Here is a 21,554-nt window from a genome sequence, read left to right on the forward strand (position 1 = left end):
ACCTGTGAACTGTGACCTTTGATACTGTAGTTTTAGTACAGCTTTAGATGTTGGCTGGGAGGAAGTCTTCCAGAGGGACAGTGGGTTCCAGCCCTCAGTGTTGGACTTGAGTTTATTTTGTGATAAGCACACATGGAAGTACATAGCACAGGGCCACATGTGTAGAAAAAGCATAGTGTGGTCTAAGCGTAGTCCCCTTGATACATGGACGGAATGGAAGAGGGATCCTAGCAATTAAAAAGCTTTAAAATGATCACTGTTATTATGCATTCCAAAGGATCAGTAAAGTTGAAGTAGAGCAGTGTACAAAAATACCCAGCGCCTTCTAGCCAAGAAAATGGAACTATGAAATAGATTCTACTGAGGCTCAACTGTTACTTGCCATTAATAAGTTGTGGCTGTTTAAGACTGACAACAAGATAGTTACTCTTTTTGATATGGTAGAACATAAACAGTTCAATATTGAGTTTTCTTGAACCAATTCATTGCTGCAAAGGGAAAGATCTACTTCACAAAGTACATAAATGTGACAGTATAAGATTTTGACAGCATATGATGATGACTTAACAATCTTCTTGCAGAAGACAAGAGCCAACTGAAAGCAATCCATTTTAAAGCTGTTTTGTCATCATTAGTTTGGCAGTAAATACTTTAGCAGATGCTTGCATAAATATTGTTCAAGAAGAGTACTATAGATGGTAGCTTCTTGGTGCCTTATCTGTTTATACTTTAGTTCACACATGAGGTGATTTTTATTTAAGTTTATGGAAGTAAATGCCTCTGAAATGCTTTTCTTCTGATTAAGTTTCTGTAAATGTTAAGGATCACTTGTTTCCTAAAGTACTTAATTTCTGGGAAAATGTTATCTTAGTTGAATCTTGTTTTCTTGATAGTTATACTCAAAATAGCATTCTCTACATATCTCCTACATTTTTTAGAGACTAACTCCTTTAGTTTGTCTCAGATTTGCATCTTAATATGTTTCTCTTAAAACTGCTATTGCTAATTTCATTTCTTGTGGTCTTTATTACTTAAAATTTTGCTTTACTCCCTCTTTTTCAGTAACTATAGTGAAACTTCCATTGGTAAGAATAGCTGAACATAACCAATTTGCTGACAATTCAGTGTTGTTTATCAGATAAGGCTGATTATTTTGGCTGTGTTGTAAAAAGAGCCAACAAAATGTTTTGTTATGTAATGTAAAAAGCAGAAAACATTGGTGTACTACAGACAATTTTTTTTTCTGCAGTTCTCCTATTTCTAACTCTAGAATCCCCTTCCAAGAGAAGAGTTGGTAAATCACTGCACCTGGGTTGATTATTAAAAACTTACTAAATCTTCTGCAAATACAAAGACAGACACATATACCAAATTAAACATAAACTTTAGCTATATAGTGGCTTTTCAGGAATACTCTTACACTGAGCCATGATGTAGATACGAGTTAGGCATGACGTCTTACTTATGTTTACATAACTATTAAATACTAACACAGTGATTTTTCCTTTGTTTTAGGCTAGGAGTTATGCTCCTTTTTTATATTAATCTGTAGAGGAGAAAAAAAGGAAAGAAACTTAAGCTGTAAATTATTTTGAGATTTTAAATAAATAATGTCCTTGTTCTGTATACAACTTAAGGATTGTCATCCTAAGGGAGTACTCCAGTATATCTGAAGAGTTTTCAGGTTGTATTCTTATGCTTTTTTTCACTGTGGTTCCAAGTAGTTTGTTAGAAGAAGCTACTTAAAGTTGCTAATAATTAATTTGTTTATCAACAGTATATCCCCACTGAATTGGAATAATTTCATGAGTAGTTTAGTACCAAGCTCAGGTTACATAAACTATTGCTGGAATTCACAACATTTCCTCTTTTTTCCTAAAAGAAGTTTGAAATAGTAGTGAGAGGAAAACTTAAATGCTGTGTGTTGGGGGAAAAAAATGTCAGGACTGTAACACTGTAGTATGTTATTCTCCTTGTGATGTGTATCACACATCACATGTGTATCTTTGTGTAACATTCAGTATGGCACATTTTTCTGTTCCTGTTTATTTCATTTTGGAGTGATTGAGATTGTACTGGTTTTGGCTGGGGTAGCTTCACAGTGTCTGGAAGGGGGCTGTGTTTTGGATCTGTGCTGAACATGGGGTTGATAATACAGAGATGTTTTTGTACCTGGTGAGCAGGGCTTACACAGAGCTGAGGTCTTTTCTGCTTTCTGTAATGCCACAGTGGTGAGGAGGGTGGGGGTGGATAGGAGATCAGGAGGGCACGCAAGAGGGATAGCCAGGATGGGTTTCAGAGGTGCAGGTCCTGCCTGACCAACCTGGTGGATGCAGGAAGGGCTGTGGATGCTGTCTGCCTGTATTTCAGCAAGGCCTTTGGCACTGTCTCCCACAGCACTCTCCTGGAAAAGCTGCAGCCCCTGGCTTGGACAGGAGCACTCTGTGCTGGGTTAAGAACTGGCTGGATGGCCGGGCCAGAGAGTGGTGAATGGTGCTGCACACAGCTGTGGCTGCTCACTGGGAGTGTCCCACAGGGGTCTGTGTTGGGGCCAGCTCGGTTAAATATCTTTATTTATGATCTGGATGGAGAGATTGAGGCTACCATCAGCAAATTCACAGATGCCACCAAATTGGGTGCAAGTATTGATCTGCTTGAGTGTAGGAGGGCTCTGCAGAGGGACTGGACAGGCTGGATTGATGGGCCAAGTACAACAAAATGAGGTTTAAAAAGGCCAAGTGCTAGGTCCTTCACTTTGGCCTCAAGAGCCAGCATCCTGTGCAGCACTACAGGCTGGGGCAGAGTGACTGGACAGTGGCCAGGCAGAAATGGACCTTTGGGGAAGTGATTGACAGCAGCTGAACATGAGTCAGCCCAGGTGTATTTCTGTACCAGAAATAGTGTGGCCAGCAGGATTGTCTGCCTGTACTCAGCACTGGTGAGACCACACCTTGAGTGCTGTGTCCAGTGCCGAGCTCCTCAATTCAGGAAGGATGTTGGAGTGTGTTAAGAGAAGGGCCATGGAGCTGATGAAATGTCTGGAGCACAAGCCCTGTGAGGAGTGGCTGAGGGAGCTGGGGTTGTTCAGCCCAGAGAGCAGGAGGCTCAGGGGTGACCTTGTCACTCCCTACAGCTGCCTGGAAGGAGGGTGCAGCCAGGTGGGGATCAGTCTCTTCTCACAGGCAACCACTGACAGGACAAGAGAGCATAGTCTTAAGCTGCACCAGGGGAGGACCAGGTTGGACACTAAGAAGAATCTCTTCACAAGAAGGTGCCCAGGAAGGTGGTGGAGTCACCATCCTTGGAGGTGTTCAGGAATCAAGACTGGATGTGACATTTAGTGCCATGGTCTAGCTGACATGGTGGTGTTTGGTCATTGGACTTGATGATTTCAAAGGCCTTTTTCAACCTAGCTAATTCTGTGTGATTCTGCAGTTCAGGTGACCCAAACTGACCAAAGGGATATTCCAGACCTTATGACATCATGCTCAGTATATAAAGTGGGGGGAGAAGGAAGAAGGGTGGAACATTCAGAATTGACAATGTTTGTCTTCCCATGCCACCATTATGTATGGTCGGGCCCTGCTGTCCTGGAGATGGCTGAACACCTGCCTGCCCATGGGAAGCAGTGAGTTGATTCCTTGTTTTGCACTGCTTGTCTGTATAGTTTTTGTTTCCCCCATCAAATTGCCATTACTTCAGCCCACAGATTTTCTAGCTTTTACCCTTCCAGTTCCCTCCCTGATCCCACACTCATTGTGAGTGAGCAGCTGCATGAGGCTTGGCTGTTGACTGGGGTTAAACCACAAGAGTTTCTTCTGTTGCTCAGTATGAGGCACAGAGGGTTGAGACCAGGTCAGATCTTACTAGAGTGTGTTAAAATAAAATTGTTATAAACATTCATTGTATTGGTTTAATAGTTGCTGGTTACAATGTGGATTTACTTGCTCTCATACTTGTGGTATTTTGTTGGTATTATAGCAGTAATTCCTTCCTTGCAGTACATGCTGTGTGTGATGTATTTTACGGGATGGGCTTATTACATGATGGTGTCACTGGTCACCAATCTGGTGACTGTATTCAGTATTGCAGGCACCTTGCTTTGGGAGTCACCTACTGGGAGCAGTTAATAATCATATCTTTGTTTTTTGGTTCCTCAGAGGAGCAGCCTATGGGGGAGATACCTTCCTGTATATTTTTCTCCTTTTTTTCCTTCCTGGTCTTCCAGGCTGGTTACAGTAATCAAGATTTTAAAGATTGTTGAATATTTTTTGAATGTCCTTGAAATCAGACCGGGCTTTCTTGCTAGGAGCCAGCATGTAATAACATTCCTCAGAGATCTGCCAAAAAGCTGGATAATTGAGAATGGTAGGGTGTTTGGGATCACATGGCCAGTACCTAGGGCAGTGAGTGTCTTCAGTGTACATTCGCCTTACTCCTGAACAAGTGCAGAATCCAGTCAAATAAAGTAAATAAAGGTGCGATAAAATATTGACCCTGTGATAGGGTCCCCTACTGTCCTGGAGATGGTTGAACACCTGCCTGCCCGTGGGAAGCAGTGAATTAGTTCCTTGTTTTGCTCTGCTTGTGTGTGTGGCTTTTGCTTTCCCTATTAAACTGTCTTTATCTGAATCCATGAGTTTTCTGACCTTCTGATTCTCCCCTTTATCCCATGGTTGGGGGAGTGAGTGAATGGCTGTGTGGGGCTTGGCTGTCAGCTGGGGTTAAACCATGACACCAGGTGTAAAATCCATAGTAATACCACTGGGTGTAAAATCCATGATAATATCACTGAAGCAGTGTTAATTTAATCTGCTCTAAGGTAAAGTAAAGAATAAGCTCATCTAGTATGGTAAAATGTTTAAAGTTCTTGTTCATTCCAGGAAAACTGGAGATGGCGGGGGGGTGGAAATTAAGATAGAAGGAAGAAAACATGAGTCAGAGTGAGAGTCAGCGTTACTAGCTGAACTGTTCGTCAGTCTGGTAACTTGCTGTAGAAACTGGTTTGTGATGTTTTGAGAGTAGAAGAGGAAATGTGCTTATTCTAAGCCTCTGCATAGAAATGCCAAGAAAGATAGCCAAGTTGCTTCTGAGTCAGTGTGTTCCTTTCTTCTGACTATTCTAGTATCAAGTTATGAATCTTAGTTGATATGAATCCTTCTGGTTAAGTTCCTCTGCTGCAGGATGTAGGAAAACAGTAAAAAATGTACGTGAAGTGTCATGAAACAGAAATGAGGAATTCACTGGTAGAGAATGTGATTCACTTGTCAGAAATAACAGTTTGAGAAAACTAGCTTGCCAAGTTTTATATTTGACGTGGCAGAGTAACTTCATAAGCATGTTTGATGCAGGGAACAGTAAATACATTAACTTAAGGAATACTGTTTGCATTGTCTGCAGACTTTGGTCACATACAGGGAGCATCAGGGGAACTAGCCTGTAAAAGAGAGAAAAAACATGATTGCCAGGTGCTGCTTACCCATTTAACTGGGAAAATAGTTTTGTCATGATGCCAGGTTGCTTAAGGACCGTTGTATATGGAATCATTTTTTAAATCGTAATACGTACTGTGGTGGTGCTTGAGCTGGTTGTATGATGGGATTTGGGAGCCTGATTGCATACTGTCTGCACCTGCAGAAGAAATGCTATCATGTCCATGGGTGTGTTAAATGAAAGATTAGATTTTTTTTCCAGGGGAAGTTCCAGCACTTCCTGATTGCAGGGTAGGAAGTGTGTAGATTTACAAAATAAAGTGCATACGAAAGTATTTCTGTTCACTAAGAGGAGGCTTAATAAAGCAATTGAAAACAAAACATCGCTCTTACATCTTGCTCCTTGCCTTCAGAAAAGTGCTACAATGGTGGAGTAATGTAATACTATTTTCTGCTGTCGTTTCTCACATGGGAAGCATACTCTTTGAAGGCTGAACATAAATATTTCAAAACAAAGTGTATAAAGCAGTCATCAGTTGTTAAATTACCTGTAGTTTCAAGAGATCTGCCTTCCCTCAAGTTGTTTTATGAACTCTGTGGTTATATATGTCTTGCTTGCCATTCTCTTCCCTCTCAACTTCAGATGACTGTTTGTATTCTCCTTACTCCAGGAAGTGTTGCTGTTGCCATACCCCATTGCCTTACATGGGTTTTTTCTGTTTCCGTAGTTGAGAGCTCTTGGCCCACTACCAAGTTAGTAACCATGCCTGCAAGGGGGAGAGGAACAAGCAGGCTGTTTATCCTCTGTAATTTTGAAGATTCCACTCACCTTAGTGTGGATCCTGGCATTTGTATGGGAAGAGACTTGGAAGAGACCTCTGCTTCAGTGCTAGTCACAAAATAATTGTAGTTTGCACTACAGTTTGCACTATGAAAAAATAAAAACACATTCTTGCTGTCTAGTGAATGTTACTGGTGTGGTGGTGCTGGTTGTTTTTTTTTTTTTATTTTTATTTTTTTATTTTGTCACTAAAGATAACCAGTGCCAAGTTGATATTTAAAGGCACAAAAATTTCCCTCCCCCACTCTCCTCCCATCCATTTTTTTTACCTTCTTGAGAAACTTCTGGAATAAACTAGCCCATTCTTCCTAGCAGGAAAAGCAGAGCAAATGAGTAATCTATCTAGGCATGGACCAGGTGAAAGAGTTTTGTTAAATAGAAATGTGAAAAGAAGATACAGAAGCATGAGAACACCTAGGGGATAGGGATGATGTATTTTAAAGGACTAACTCAAGTCCTTGCTTGTGTACTAGGAAAAAATCAGCCTTTAAATTTAGCTAAAAATGTTTATTTGTCATTTTTTTCCTAGCAGATGGTGTTCCTGGAATTAACTAATAAAATTGAGTGGTTTTAAAAAATTTTGGTCTTTATAAGCAAGTCATTTTTAATTTTTTAATACTATTCTTTGGAGGGCAAAAAAGCCTCCTGTCCACCTCTCTCTTTGTTTGTTTTGTGTGTGTTCCTGTTAGATTTAGAGCAGCTGCACTCCTCTGTTGTTCTCTTCTTAAATTCCTCCTTTAGAGCTCTTCTGGTCAGTACTTAAATATTTATCTCATTGACATGATCTGTTGCTTACCACTGCTTAACCTTACTTGGAGAAAGCCCATTATCTAGTTTAAACCTGTTGTTTTAAAGCTGTAGAGAGATTATCTTTTCAAGATCCAGCTGTGCATATTGGTGTAGCTTCCAGCTGTACATCACTACCATGATTGTCAGTTTGTCCCCAGTTGAGCCCATAGAATAATTTGTGAGTATATGCTCCTGAGTATTTCAGGCAGAACTGGCCAAAGAATGGGTTTGTTCAGATGGCTTCTGCTTAAGCAAGTGCTTTTACTTGAAGTGAATTAGGATGAACAAAAGCTATTGGCATATCTGCAGATTTTTACAGGACTATTTGTAGTATATCTGTTTGCTGTATTGCTGTCTGTTTTCTGCTTTTTTTGTATGAAAATACTGTCTTGTGACCTCTTTTGAGATTCTGATATGAATACAGAGTCTGGAACAGCATTTGTACTGATGGGAAAGATTGAGAGCTTGACACAGTGATAAGTTGAGAATTTCTCTGATAAGAATAGGAGGACAAAACCATAAACATCACTTAAATAGGCAGAGGGTACATCTGTAACATAGATAAAGTGTTAAGCACATGATTTGGTTCTGAAAAGCTAAATTTTGAAAACAAAATAAAACAAAATCACTGCTAAAGACCTTCTGTGTTACATAAGGAGAAGGCTTCTTTTTTATTTTTTGTTTATATTTACAGTTTGAGTAAACTAAGAATCTGTTTTTTAGGGCATCCAAGATGGATCTCAAGTGTGCTCTTGAAGAGTGTTCAATGGCACTGAACTTATTTCTAAACAATAAGTTTTCTGAAGCACTGGAACTACTTCGTCCATGGTAAGATTGTTATTTCTGAAGTTGTTGTATACAGACAATATTTGGTGCTGGAAGATTTATTTAAAGCCTCTGAAGATAGTAGTTTTAATTTATTCTCTTTTGTATGAAAGCATTTCTCCATATTTGGGGTTTATTTATTTATTTTTTTGGTCATTAAAACCATCTCAAAAACTGTTGATGAAGCACTGACTTGTTATGCGTGAGCTTGTCATTCACACAGAGGAGAAAAGCTGCGGAGCAAGACCTTATTCAGTGCGTCTTTGATCAAATAATTTGCACAATGAAACTGTTTTTGACAATACAAAAAAGCTGGAACAAAACTCCAGAATACTCTTTTTGTAGTGTTTCATACTATGTTTGAGTTCGGTGTTTATCTTTAAGCTCATCTGCCGATCTTCTGACTATTTCTCCTTGTCCCCCTGTTGCCTTTCTTCCACTGAGAAGAAAAGCATGGCAGTGCTGATACAGGGAATTAAAGAATATGGAGAGGTTCACAGGTGAAACCTGTCTTACGTGTGACTTTGCGGGGAGGCAGTCTGGATGGCTGATCTTTAGGACTGAGATCTTAATCCCATCCACCATTTTTCTGTCTGTGTCTGAAAGGAGCACGTGCTATGGAGGGGTGTGTTGGCAAGCGGGGTATGTAGCCTGTGTTAATAGAGTGGAGGAATGTTCCTGCTCTCCAGTTTGGTGCTTGTAAGGATGGATTAAGAGTGATGTGTTGGTGCTGTATGAACAAGTTCAAGGACAGCTTTAAATGAAACATCAGATGGATGACACAGCTATCAAGTGTTTGCTTTTTGTGCTCTGGAGGGCTCAAGCGAGGAAGACTGTAGGCCAGGGATATTATCTCTTAAAATCAGCTGCAGTTAAATTCAGGCTCATTGCAAGATGATATTACTAGGTGATATTCTCAGGTCTGTTACTTTCCTGCTTAATTCTTCTGTCTATTCACAAATCAATACAAGTGCCTCTGCGTTTAATTTTGTATTGCAGTGTAAAGTGTTGCTTAATGTTTTCCCTAGGTCCAAAGATAGTATGTACCATGCACTTGGATACAGCACTATCTTAGTTATGCAAGCTGCAATGACCTTTGAACAGCAGGATATACAAATGGGAATTTCTACAATGAAGGATGCTTTGCAAACCTGCCAAAGGTAAGCCCAAGCAAGTCCAACTGTTATGAGATACTAAACCCAGCAAGCATTCTTTATGAAACACCCCAGTTCTCTGTATGCTTTTAAAGCAGACTCTTTCTGTAAGATAGTGGCTTAAATTTATAAAGGTGGAGTAAGTCCCACTACACAGTTACTACTGGTGAGAAGCTTTTTCCACATATTGTGGAAACAACAGACTTGTCCTGTATTCTGTGTGTGAGTGTTGATAACCAGTAAAGTTAGTTAAGTGGTTGGTTCACTGTGTAGACCTAAACAGAAGTTGACATTACATGATTGAACTATCTGAGCTATTGACAAATGTGACTTACTGTTCTCCAACAGTTTAAAGGCCTCTATTTTGAATTTTTCCTCCCAGCATGAAAACAGTCTTTTTAAAAAAGTTGATTCCAAAGGTCGAACCAATAGTCTGATACAGTTAAGCTTGTACTAAGGTTTCTTTTGAAAACCAATTAAGTTTTTTTAATTATTGTTACCAATGTGTTTAGCTTACCTTAAAATTAAAGAGCTATGATTCATATCAGAAATTATCTGAACTGAACATTTTGCTTCAGGTCTTTCTTTGAATACCAAAAAAAACAATAGAAAATGGGTTGTGAAAGCTAAAGTTTTCGCAAACCTCTGACAAAAATAGAAATTATTTCTCTTTACTGGTTCCTCATAATATTGAATAGGTTATATTTTATCACAATGATCTCCCAAGAAATGACAGCCAAATATTAGTTTAGACATTTAACATCATCTTAGCCATGGCAAAAAAGAAAAGAAACAAGAAAACATTATCAGATATGAAGAAGAGAAGGGGTCAGCAGTTTCTGCATCTTTTTCAGGTGTGCTGTCAATTTGCATTTTCATCTGAAAATGCTGTTTAGTGTGTCTGAAGATTAGATCTCCCTCCAGTCTAGACAGCTGCAGTACAGGATTTCATCTCTGCAGGATATAAACTTTAATTCATAAATATTCTGGTCTAGTCTTGAAAAACTCATAAAAATGCAAGAGAAAGTCAATTAAACGTTCAAAAGACTGTAACTACATGTACCCTAACTGATTCTTTTCTTGTTTGCATTATGTGAATGTATAGTGCCATAATCTTGTTGCCAGCATCCCACAATTGTCAATGTGAAGAGTAGTATAAACAAATGATAAGCTAATGCTTAGTATTTATAATCAGTGACACCTTAGCTTACAGAGTGCATTCATTTTCTGAATGTGGAATTGTTTCTCTAGCTTCTTCATAAAGCTGAGTTGTTTGTAATTCTTTGTCGAAAATTAATTTTTGGAATTAAAACATATACAGTTGAGATCTCTTGGAAGTAGAGTGTGTGATGGTTTTGCATTTTATCTGGCATAAACCACCCTAAAATACTGAAATTTATGTTGAAAACAGAGCTCCTTTTAATTTTTTCATTCTAATTCTGAGTGCAAATTTAAGAAACAGAAAAAAGCGATTCATAAGACTTCGAAGTCCAGTTCAAGTGTCTTGCCCAGCATCAGAGACACTTCTGCAGCTGGTGACTGGTGGTGGAGTTGAAGCTGTCATACATTTAAAGGAGATGAATTGAGGTTGAAAGCATGCATTTAATGTTGGATAGGCTTTTTAGCCTAGGGACATACAAGTCTTTAGACTACTGAAAGAATTGAAACAGTTGACAAATGATCATTTTGATAAGACTCTCTGTAAATTTTGGTTAGAAATTTTTATGAATTCCAGTAATTAAATTCAGGTTTGTGTTGAAATGTATGGCTTTCTTTTCTTCTATGCACAACTTATTTAGATTCAGGAAAAGAAGCACAGTGGTGGAATCCTTATCCAATCTAGTTTCTAAGCAGACAGTGGATCAGTTGAGTGAAGGTAAGTGATTAAATAATACAGTTAAAATTAAAAAGTGGAAACAGCTCAAAATTACTTCTACCAATGTGTATAAATAGGCTTAACTCTGTGATTTGACTAGTGTCTTACAGTAATAAACATACAAACCATGTATATAATCTTCTTTTTCTAATTTGAATGCAAAGCTTCAGTGGAGAATTCAGCCTAATTTTTTTTTTGTCTCTGAGCATGCATGAAGTAAGAAAGGAATGCCTTTCACAACACATTATAGGACTGAAGGGAAATTTCCTTTTTTTGACTTAAGACAGCTCCCAAAAATTTAAGAATCATTGATGCGGTGGAGAACGTCCTTGTCATTAGTTGCATTGGAATCTGAATATATTAACAAGTTTTGTGCTTGTCTGTTTTGCCTTAAGGTGTTTTGGGAAATGGTATCAGTACATTGTTCATGGCTCTGAAAATGCTGATCTCCTATTTCTGATTCAGGCAGAATCAAGTATGCATTTTTTTCTAACCTGGCACAAGAATCCTCTTTAATACTTGGACACATCAAACTCACCACGTATGCACTGTACATACAGCAGCCTTGTGCATGTGGCTGGTCTTGCAGCATGGGTGCAGAGCAACTCGTGTAATGTGTGTTAAATCAAATGTACCTTAATGCATGAAGACAGAAAGTCTGCCTGGAGCTTTCAGTTTGTTAAGCATGACTTGGTGAAAACCTGTTCATAATGTCTCAGTGAATGTAGGAAAAGCCTGAACCTCCATGAGAGTTACCATTCATCTACAGAAATTTCTTGTAAGACATGAAAGGAGGGCTGAAAGACTGACTTGCTGTGGGCTCTTGAGCTTAGAATCAATAAAAAATACAGGAGACCATCTACCAGTATGTCAAGTAGCTTTTGCCATAAACTGAGGTCAGCTCTGACAATGTTTTTGTCTGAGAAAAAGGGAAGGAGAAGAATTCTGTTGGGATTTGCGTGTTACAGCTGTTACTCAGCAGTTATAAAAATGGCAACAGCAGAATTTTGCTTTTTTTTTTTTTTTTTTTCCTTGTCTTGGAAGCATTTTGTTTGTTCCATTGACCCCAAGAAGACAGTATTGACAATGACTTTGCTGATAGTAAATAACTTTTCTTTCTTACATAGAGGAAATGCATGCTGAAATCTGCTATGCTGAATGCTTGTTACAGAAAGCAGCTCTCACCTTCGTGCAGGTAAAGCCAATTTTTTATTTTGTGTGACAGTGTAATGGAGAGAGATTAGTGCTTGTAAAACAATAGATGTGATATTTAAAGCCAATTGCTTTTGCTAGTGAATGTTATTTTATGGCAGTGATTGAAAGTGTGGTAAATCCTGTGCTGCTCAGCAAAGTTCTCTCTTTGTATGAATAACCAAAGATGATATTCAGATGCTAAGGTATCACCCTAAGGTGCATTACTGTGTTACACAAGGTGATCTGTTTAAATGATTTGCATCACAAATCATTTTGTGATGCAAATTTTGGATGGTGTCCAGTGCCTGTATAAAAGTATGTTCAGGTATGAGGAAGTGTGTTGTTTGAAAGTGCACATCATTTTTTGCGTGGATGGCTAGAATGTTTTCCAACTAACAAAACTTCAGCTGGTACACACATGTAATTTCCAGTTCAGTCTTGCTCTCTGTGCACATGGGGTCAGCAATAATATAGTAATGAGTGTTTATAAAATGGGTATGCCTTAGGATTGCTGAGGTAACAATTCAGCTCAGAAGGATCTGGTATTTTATACTGTGTGGTACTATTGATTTAGGTTGTGGTTCAGGGACTTCATGCTACAGAGTTTTCAGATTCAATTTGAAATTTGATTACTGAAAACAGGAGTAGTCTGTCATACTTTTTAACATGTGTGTTTAACAAGTACTTATTGAATATATTCTAGACAATCTCTTCCAGTATAACTTACGAGAAAGAAATGAGGCACATAGATACTAAGGTCAGATTAAGTTCCTTTGGCAAATACTTATAAACTACTTGATACAGTATTTGGCAGAAGTGTCAGGAAATACTATTAATGAAATGCTAGTCTTTCCTATAATTGGCTTGTTCCTTTACTAACCATGTGAAAGCAGCCCTCTTTATTTTTGTTGGGTCAGTAGAGTCTGTTTTAACCATGAAAAGCATTTTTAAACAGTTGTTGAAGGAAATGAGTTAGGACTGTATAAAATAATAAAAAATCCCTTAGATGTATATTTTCTCTAAAACACCAATCTGCATTGCTTTTGACTGTAATACCCCTCTCTGCTGATGGCTGTGTTGCCCTATATTTTTTTATCTTTCGCTGACCATGATACGTGTTAGGATAGTTATGATAACAAAAATGTAAACACTCAGAGGGAAATAGAATTCTTATACTGAAACACTTGCATTTGGGTGTCCAGACAAGACAGATGAGGTCTTCTGGAATGGTGATCCTTTTATAGAAGCCAGAATTTTCTTCGCTGGATCGTTCTGAGGCCTTTTTTCAGTGCTTTTTCATTTTCCACGTTGTATATATACTGTCCCTTAAATGTGCATTTCTGAAATGCCAGCACATGTTCCCCTTTTGTATGAACTCTAGGAGGAAAAAAAATTCATCCTGTTGAACTGATAAGGTCTTGGTTTTCAGGAATCTAGTTTTGATGATAAGTACATTGTGGCTTTGTTTTGGTTTTTCTAGAGGTTAGTAAGTACATAAACTGAATAATACATGTTGTTACTTTTGATCAGCAGTGGAATTTCATCTGTTCAGGAGATTCTTCATTTTGTCTTCTGCCAGTTACTGTAGGTTTCCTTATCAGAATCCTATGTCAGAATCACCAGTCTCAAATATTCAAAACAGTTCCTGCAGCACCATCTGGTGGAGAGCTTTCTTGTTTCATTTATATACATTGCAAATTCTGCTAAAAGTAACGCATTCTGACTTGCTCTTTCACTTCTCTCTTCAGTTTTAAAATTTGTAACATGCACTAAAGAAATGTTTTCCTGACAACTTAGAGCAAGTGTTAACATCAGTCTTAGAGACAGATCTAGTAACTAAAAAACATTTTCAATGTTTCCTATGACATTAACTTATAAATAAATGTAAATGTAGCTGGAGGATTTTTTATGTATGTGTAATGTATAATATGAATGCACAATATTTTACAGTTAAATCTTCTTCTTCCAGGATGAAAATATGATCAACTTTATCAAAGGTGGCCTCAAAATTAGGACAAGTTACCAAATATACAAGTAAGCTATTAGAAAACATTTGGCTTCAGCATTAATATAAGCAGTTAGAGTGGCATTAACGCCCACAAAATAGAAAGGAATGTTTTTGTGTCAATCATAGTCATTAATATAATTTCTATGTCGTGTTTCCCCTTCCTTCCCTTTTTTTTCTGTCACAAGGGAATGTCATCAGGTGCTACAGATGACTCAGGCAAACAAAAGCAAAAATGAAACGTACTACCAGTTTGAAGGAGGAGTAAAACTTGGAATTGGAGCATTCAACTTGGTATGACTTCTTGCAAGCCAAGACACTTCTTCTACTGCAGAAAGGCCATTGGGATAATTCTCCAGTACTGTCTTTCTTTGTGTATACAGTACTGTAATTGATTTAACATTTAAACATTTGTTAAATAGAGACATGGGCTTTGTAGGTTCTATGCAGTATGAAATCTGCAGCCAGCTTCTGTCATGCATGCTTTCATGGATATATTATTATCTGGGAATAACTATTGTATTTATTTCTGAAGAGAAAAAGCAGTTGCATCTACCTGTGTGTAGCAGGATTTTTAAAGATGCTTATGCTGTGGTTACAGAATATCTGGAGGGACAGTTTAATTCTATCTCCCCCATATATCCTGTTCTTTTGATTCAGTGGCATACTCTAGATTCACATAGATAATTATAGTTAGAAGATTAAGCAGTAGTTTACCGAGTTTGTGCAAAAGAAAATTGTATTTCCTTTTCACGTCTGTCATGGCAATGGTGAAAGTTGATTTCTGCCAGTATGATAATTTCTGTATCATTCTAGATTGGAGATCGCAAATTTTGAGTATGATCAGAAGAATTGAGGTCTATCTGCACCAGACTTTTAAAATTCAAGCAACTGTGTTCATAAGTGCTCTGAATTCTCCTATTCTTCATGGAGTCTTCTCAGTAGGAGGCTTAACAGAAAAAGTATCTGATGGACAGAATGTATTAGGGGGTGAATGGAGCTTTCTAAAAACTGACCCTCAAGTAGACCTGCTTCTTGATGCTCATTGAAAAGATGGTTATGGTGTTTGTACATTTTCCATGTGTAGGATGTGGAGGATGCATCTACAGAGGGAACAAAAATACCTATAATAGAGGGCTAAAGGATAATAGTAACAGCTAGTATTTCTAAAACCATTGTACTTGCTGATCTGCTGATTCAGTGCTCCCAGAGAAGGAACAAGCTTCTGTGAGACTCCCAATAAGCTGGAATAATGGTAAAGGAAGATGACACTTGTAGGTTTTAAGGAATACTAAAATAGACAAGACTTTCATTCAGAATGACTCACGTTTTTCAAGCAGTTCTGACCAGCTGAAGATAGAGCATCAAAAGAAGCACAGCTGGACTCTCTGTATTTTCTTGCTGGATGGTCATCAGAATTCTGAGCATGCATGTTTACTTTCAAGTTCTTTTGCACTTTACTTTTTTACTAATGTGTAATAGCATTTAACATGTAGCTGGCCTTTTTGGTTAATGTTTGTACCAATAGAACTCCTTTTCAAAGTCTCCATATTTTTACTTATCCTTTAATTTTTGAATGTATTTCAGATGCTGTCACTTTTACCAGGAAGGATCCTCCGACTTTTGGAATTTATTGGATTTTCTGGCAATAGGGTATTTGATTTGATACTTGCTTTTTCAATCTTTTTCTTAGAAAAAAGACTGGATGGATTCATATATTCCACACTATAAGTATAATCTTGATTGTTTACCAGTATTTTAGGGTTGTTAAAAAGATAAATGGGTTAGATTGTTCAGGCATAAAAGAACACATGGTAATACCTCACTCTGTAACAACCATGGGAAATTACTAGTTTACTTAAGAGATTTTGCCAATGCAATTTCCTTTCCTTTTGCTGATCCTTAAGTAGAGGATATCAGCTTTCTTTTCTAGTTGATGTACTCAGAAATTGACATTCCTCACTGGTAACTGAGGGAAGAATCACAGTTCTACATTTTTCCACCCGAAATCCCAGCCCATTTTTTTGGAAAAAAGAATTTCTGAATATCATGTGTCATCCTGGAATCTAGGTACATCTTTTTTTCATGTATGAGAAAAATATTTGTATTGTAGCTTGTTTTGTAAGTTTTTTTTTTTTTTCTTTTTGATACCCAAAAGAAATGAAAAAACCCAAACAAAACTCAAGCAAAAAACCCTAATGAAATAACCCACAGAATTGTACATGACTTAAACTCAAGTTATTAGTGCTACAGTCGCTATATGGTCCTGTTGCTGTTAGATTATCCACAGTATGGTTCTCCTGTTGTAAAATTACACTTCAGTAGGGATCTGTTCATTCTGTTTCTTCCTCTGAAAAACCTGGTTCATGCTGGAGCTCTTCCAAAATACACATTTTTCCCTGACTCAAGTGCAGTAAAGGCTGAAAGAAAAGGAACGATTTTGAAATATCATCACAGTTTTTTGTGTGGTGGTTAAATTTTTCTATGATTCATCAGGTTGGTATGCAGTAAAACTGACTTACTAATATTTGTTTTGAGACAAAATTATGTTTCTGAGAAGTCACTGCTTTTGATCAGGAGGCTCTGAGCTCGTCTCAACCCTGCCCAAACAGGATGTTATGTAATGGGTCTAAACAGAAGCATAAGGGAAGTCTCATGTGTTAAGAGCTGTGTAAGGCTCCATGCATCTGGATTTGTCTTTAGACGTTGATGTATCAGCAGAGGTACTATTTTGGTTAGAACCTCAAAGTAGTGGCTGATTTGATGGAAGAGAATTGAGGATAAACCAGAGTTTTCTGTGAAGGGAGACTCACACCGACAAGTATCACTGGAACAGCTGGGAGAGTTTCCCACTGAACGTAGGTTGAAGGATGTTATTCCGGAAGACTCATAGTCAGAACATAATGGGGAAGGGTTGGAGACCTGTGTGTCTGCATGGTTCATGTGGTGTTCCCATTTCACCAGAGCACTGAAATGCATGATTTTATTAAGAGTTAGATTAGTCTTCTTCCTGAGTGCTGTTAGCTGTGACAGAAACGTTGTGATAGAGGGTTGTGTTGGATTTGAGATAAGTGCTGAACTATGAAATACTTACATCTGAAAGGAAAACTGAATTTTAGCCAGAAGAAATTAATAATAACTCTGTATACTCATAGTTAATTCTGCATGTGTTTGTGATATTTCTTAGGAGTTGGGCCTCTGCCAACTACGGGAAGGCGCATCTGGCAGCAGTTTGAGGGCCATTCTGTGTACTTTCACCCTGTTGGTTTATCATACTTACGTCTCCTTAATCCTTGGTGAGACCCACTGTGTAGCTTTACAGTCATGCTACACCTTATAGATATTGTGGTTTATTTTTATAACTGAATTTCAAAATTGTGGCCAAATAGGAGTTTGCTGTATACTTAATTATGATTTAAAATTAATATCCATAACAGAGCTGTGTCTGCAGAAGCAGTGAGGGTAGATAGCATTATATCAACATCTTGCTCCATTTGCAGGACTATCTCAACAGCAAAATGTTGCAAAACAGTATTAAGTTCAGAAAAGTCATTATCCCTAAATCAACATCAGATGTTGTGAACACTATCTCCAGAAAAAAGGCCTATACACTCAGAATTAATTGCTTTTGCCATTTAGAAGTAAAAGTCATAATTAATTCTATATGCTTCTTTGCTGTATATATTCACATTCTTTAATATTTAAGTATTTTAGTGTTTGTCCCTCTGGCTCATCAGGAAATTAAGGAGAACTTCATTTCTTCCAGTATCACTTGTATTTCATTACTGAGTTCAAAATTAAGAGAAAAGGCAGCTGAACAATGTTTTCCTGACTTGCTAAAGCAATTAAAGGGATCTACAAATATAACTAGGATCAATAATGGAACAGTCTAAAAAATATTCCTATAATTCTAGTCTGTTTCTACTTACAGACATTTAGTATTTTTAAAGTACTCAGTATCTTTGGGACAAGAATTTATAGAAACACAGTGTGATGTAATAATCCTGCTTTCACATAAAGCAATCATCCACTGATATATCAAATATGATTTGAAAACAAAATCTTAGTCTATGAAACATGGATTTTTTTAAGTACATTGAGGCTGGTTTGTTATGTTTCCTAGGTACAGGGGAAGCCAACCTTCAGGAAGCAGACAGTCTCCTTGAACCCTACCTCCAGAAATTTCCGAATGTGCGTATTTTTAATAAATTTTGTAACAGAAGTATACTTCCCTAAGCTCAAACTCCTAACTGGTTATTTTTCTCATCTCTTTTCAAGGGTTCCATTATTCTGTTTTATGCTGCCAGAATAGATATACTGAAAGGAAATTTTGAAAAGGTAAGTCATTTTTTCTTTCTAAGGTTTTTATTTAGTGTTTAGCCTGGGGGGAAAAAAATAGCTAATTCATCTGCATGTCAGTTGGACTGATCAGTATGCTGTTATCCCTATTCACATTCACTGTCAATGTTGATTCCAGCCCTCTCTCTAAGTGAAACTGAAAGGGAAGTTTATCTCATTTTACTTGTCAGGTGTTCTCCAGCTGGGTGCTAGGTAAGAATTTCCTCCGTAATTAGAGATTGCTTTCACATGGAGCTGGAATTGAGCCAGTTTTCATCATTCTTTCTTAACACTCACAGGCACAGTTAAGGTTCCAAGACTGCATAGCAGCCCAGCAAGAGTGGAAACAGATTCATCATCTCTGTTACTGGGAGCTGATGTGGTGCTACACCTTCCAGCAGGACTGGCTTCAAGCATATCGGTATGCAGACCTGCTCAGCAAAGAGAGCAGGTGGTCTAAGGTAAATGGACATTGCTGTGATATACCAGTGGTCTCTACAGTTAAAGTTACTTTTCATTTTGCACAATAAGTGTAATGTTTGCCTTCCTCATAAGAAAGACATAATGGCACCAAAATGTTTTAACTGGGTGATTAAGGATGAATTTTTATTTAATGTTTTGAAGAAGTAGAACCATAAGCAGCAATACCTTGGATCCTCCAAAAATGGAGGTACTTACCTGAACTGGGAGAAAAAAGAGGGATAGGAAAACTGTAAACTTGTCTCTCAAGTCGATTTCTAACACTCACTAGTAAAATTTGGCTGAAGAAACTGTTTGATGTTTATAACAGACATACCTACTCAATAGATGCTTTGTGACACAAAATGAGAAAGGCTGCTGGAGACAGGACCTCAAGAAAAGCTGGGCTATCAAATAACCTTTTCCTTGTAAAAAGCTTTTCAGAGTATGAGCCAAGCATGACATGTCAATATTCTTTTACAATAACATTTATTATTGTCTGTTCCTCTATAGATTATTCTGTTATTATCTTAATGAAAAAGGGTATACACCTAATTCTTGGCAGAAGAGGAAAAGAATAGTATATTCAACATGAGGTGCAAGTGTCTTTATGTTTGGGGTTTTTTTCTGCAAAACCCGGTTATTAAACTTTCCTTGAATCAGTACTCAGATATTTTCTTCTGTTTTTTTTCAAGCATGTATCTACATCTAATCTATCCTGTAATAACAGTGATGGACTTTAGAACAGTTACCTTTAATTTTCTGATTAATATAATATATTAATAATACATTAAAATAAAATTACAGCATAAACTGTTATGTGACAAAGGGCATACTAAACTTTTATAATTCTACCTGCTTGAGAATTATGGAAACACTTTGCTGCAGCAAGTGGGGTGAGAGATTTGAGTCTTTAATGTATTGATCAAACACAGAAAATTAGGTATGGTAATCTGTTGCTGTTTCTTTTTGAAACAGGCAATATATGTATTCCAGAAGGCAGCAATTCTCTGTATGCTTTCAGAGGATGATTTGAAGACTACTGGTGAGGACATAGTGTCTTTATTCAGGTAAACTTTTATAAAGCAGCTGAATGTGCACTCTTTCTCCCCCCATGTCTTTGTCTTGTGTGACTTACTTCTTGCTTATAACCATTATGTCTTTCCATTTATTCTCTTTACCTTTAGCATTAGAATGGCTTTTATCAGCAAAGATATATCCTACAGCTCTGGTCTCCATTGTGTAAAACAATTTTAAGATGTTGTATTTCAGAGGAAAATAGTAAATCTTTGTAGCTCAAATGAGATTAAAAAAACCCACACCAATATACAACTTCCATTTTCCCTTCTTGTAGACAAGTGGATGGCCTAAAACAGAGAATTGCAGGAAAATCTATCCCTACGGAGAAGTTTGCAGTAAGGAAAGCTCGACGCTATGCATCTCCTCAGCCAGTGAAGCTGATATTACCTGCCTTGGTAGTTGTTCATGCTTTGTTTTTATTCTTTTCAAAAAGGGAAAAAAATCAGTATACTTCATTTTACAGGGAAGAAATAGTGTTGTCAGTATGTGTCTGCATTTTTAATTTTTTAAAGAAGTACTGCATTTATGCAATGTGATTTTTGTGAAAAATATTAGGGACTGGATCATATTATCAGCTAAGCAGCAGCGTGAAACATGCTTTTCATGTGAAAAATTCAGCATACAGAAAACTGCATTCATGTTCTTTAGGTTGGCATAATTTTAGCCCTTGTCTTCTAGACTCATTAGGAATTTAAGTAGTACTTTGGTACTTTCTGTTTTTCTGATGAAGATGAAGAGTGGTAGTTGGTTTTTGTTGTGTTTTTTTTTTCTTTTTCCCTTGTATTGAGTCTGATTAAAACATGCAGAAGTTAAAGATACTTTATGAATGCTACTGTAATTTCCCATATTTTAACATCAGAGTCATTAGTATTGCACAGTCTGTCTATAGGTGCATAGCAGCTTTTCATATGTGTATGTTAAAACCTTTATACATGCATGATTTACCAACAACCATACATGAAAAACCTAATTCAAGAAGGAATTGCTTATGTTAAAGCTCATTGATACAGAAAGAGGTGTTCAAAGAAAGCTAATCCACCAGTTCTAAAATTAATTCTATATTAAATTGATGTAGAGGACTAAGTAAAATTTGTCTTGGGCTTGTACAGCAGAGTGCTTATAAGTTGTGAGTATATATGTTTGGTCTTGATGTCAAATCCAGTATCTTTTAATTTAGAAATTTTTTCATCGTGGATCAGGCATAACCAAACACAGTGTATGGTTTATTTCAGTAGCTATAAGTTAGACAGGACTGCAGCATTGAAATAAATCTAGCATGATCTAGCTGATGATGTTAATAACACCGTTTCAGACTTTGATAGAGCAAGATGTTTTCTCTGTCTGAAAATTTACATATTTACAGTACAAATACAAGTGGAAATAGTTCACCAGTATATTGTATCAGCTTCAGAATGACATTACGCTTCATATTTCAGAGATGTAATTTCAATGACAGTAGAATAAATGATACTCTCGTTTGTGGTGACTGGGTAAAGGTGCTGGCAAAGCTCCTTGTTGGTTAGCATTAACCCTCATTCTCCTTAAGTTTTACAGTGTAATA

The 21,554-nt window shown here is 37.3% G+C and overlaps 1 protein-coding gene across 1 annotated transcript in view; it reads left to right on the forward strand.

Annotated features, from left to right (window-relative positions):
• The window catches only part of TTC39B (tetratricopeptide repeat domain 39B), a 70,677-nt gene that overhangs the window by 38,759 nt on the left and 10,364 nt on the right, over positions 1 to 21,554 (forward strand). Inside the window, exons 3-15 of the mRNA XM_056513872.1 lie at positions 7,786 to 7,890; positions 8,916 to 9,047; positions 10,841 to 10,917; positions 12,045 to 12,112; positions 14,081 to 14,145; positions 14,305 to 14,410; positions 15,704 to 15,769; positions 17,304 to 17,412; positions 18,240 to 18,307; positions 18,395 to 18,454; positions 18,754 to 18,915; positions 19,892 to 19,983; positions 20,268 to 20,388. Of these exons, the coding sequence (XP_056369847.1) occupies positions 7,786 to 7,890; positions 8,916 to 9,047; positions 10,841 to 10,917; positions 12,045 to 12,112; positions 14,081 to 14,145; positions 14,305 to 14,410; positions 15,704 to 15,769; positions 17,304 to 17,412; positions 18,240 to 18,307; positions 18,395 to 18,454; positions 18,754 to 18,915; positions 19,892 to 19,983; positions 20,268 to 20,388 (1,231 nt within the window). The remainder of the gene's footprint in view (positions 1 to 7,785; positions 7,891 to 8,915; positions 9,048 to 10,840; positions 10,918 to 12,044; positions 12,113 to 14,080; positions 14,146 to 14,304; positions 14,411 to 15,703; positions 15,770 to 17,303; positions 17,413 to 18,239; positions 18,308 to 18,394; positions 18,455 to 18,753; positions 18,916 to 19,891; positions 19,984 to 20,267; positions 20,389 to 21,554) is intronic.

The sequence above is a fragment of the Oenanthe melanoleuca genome, chromosome Z (assembly GCF_029582105.1).
Source record: "Oenanthe melanoleuca isolate GR-GAL-2019-014 chromosome Z, OMel1.0, whole genome shotgun sequence".
NCBI lineage: Eukaryota > Metazoa > Chordata > Aves > Passeriformes > Muscicapidae > Oenanthe > Oenanthe melanoleuca.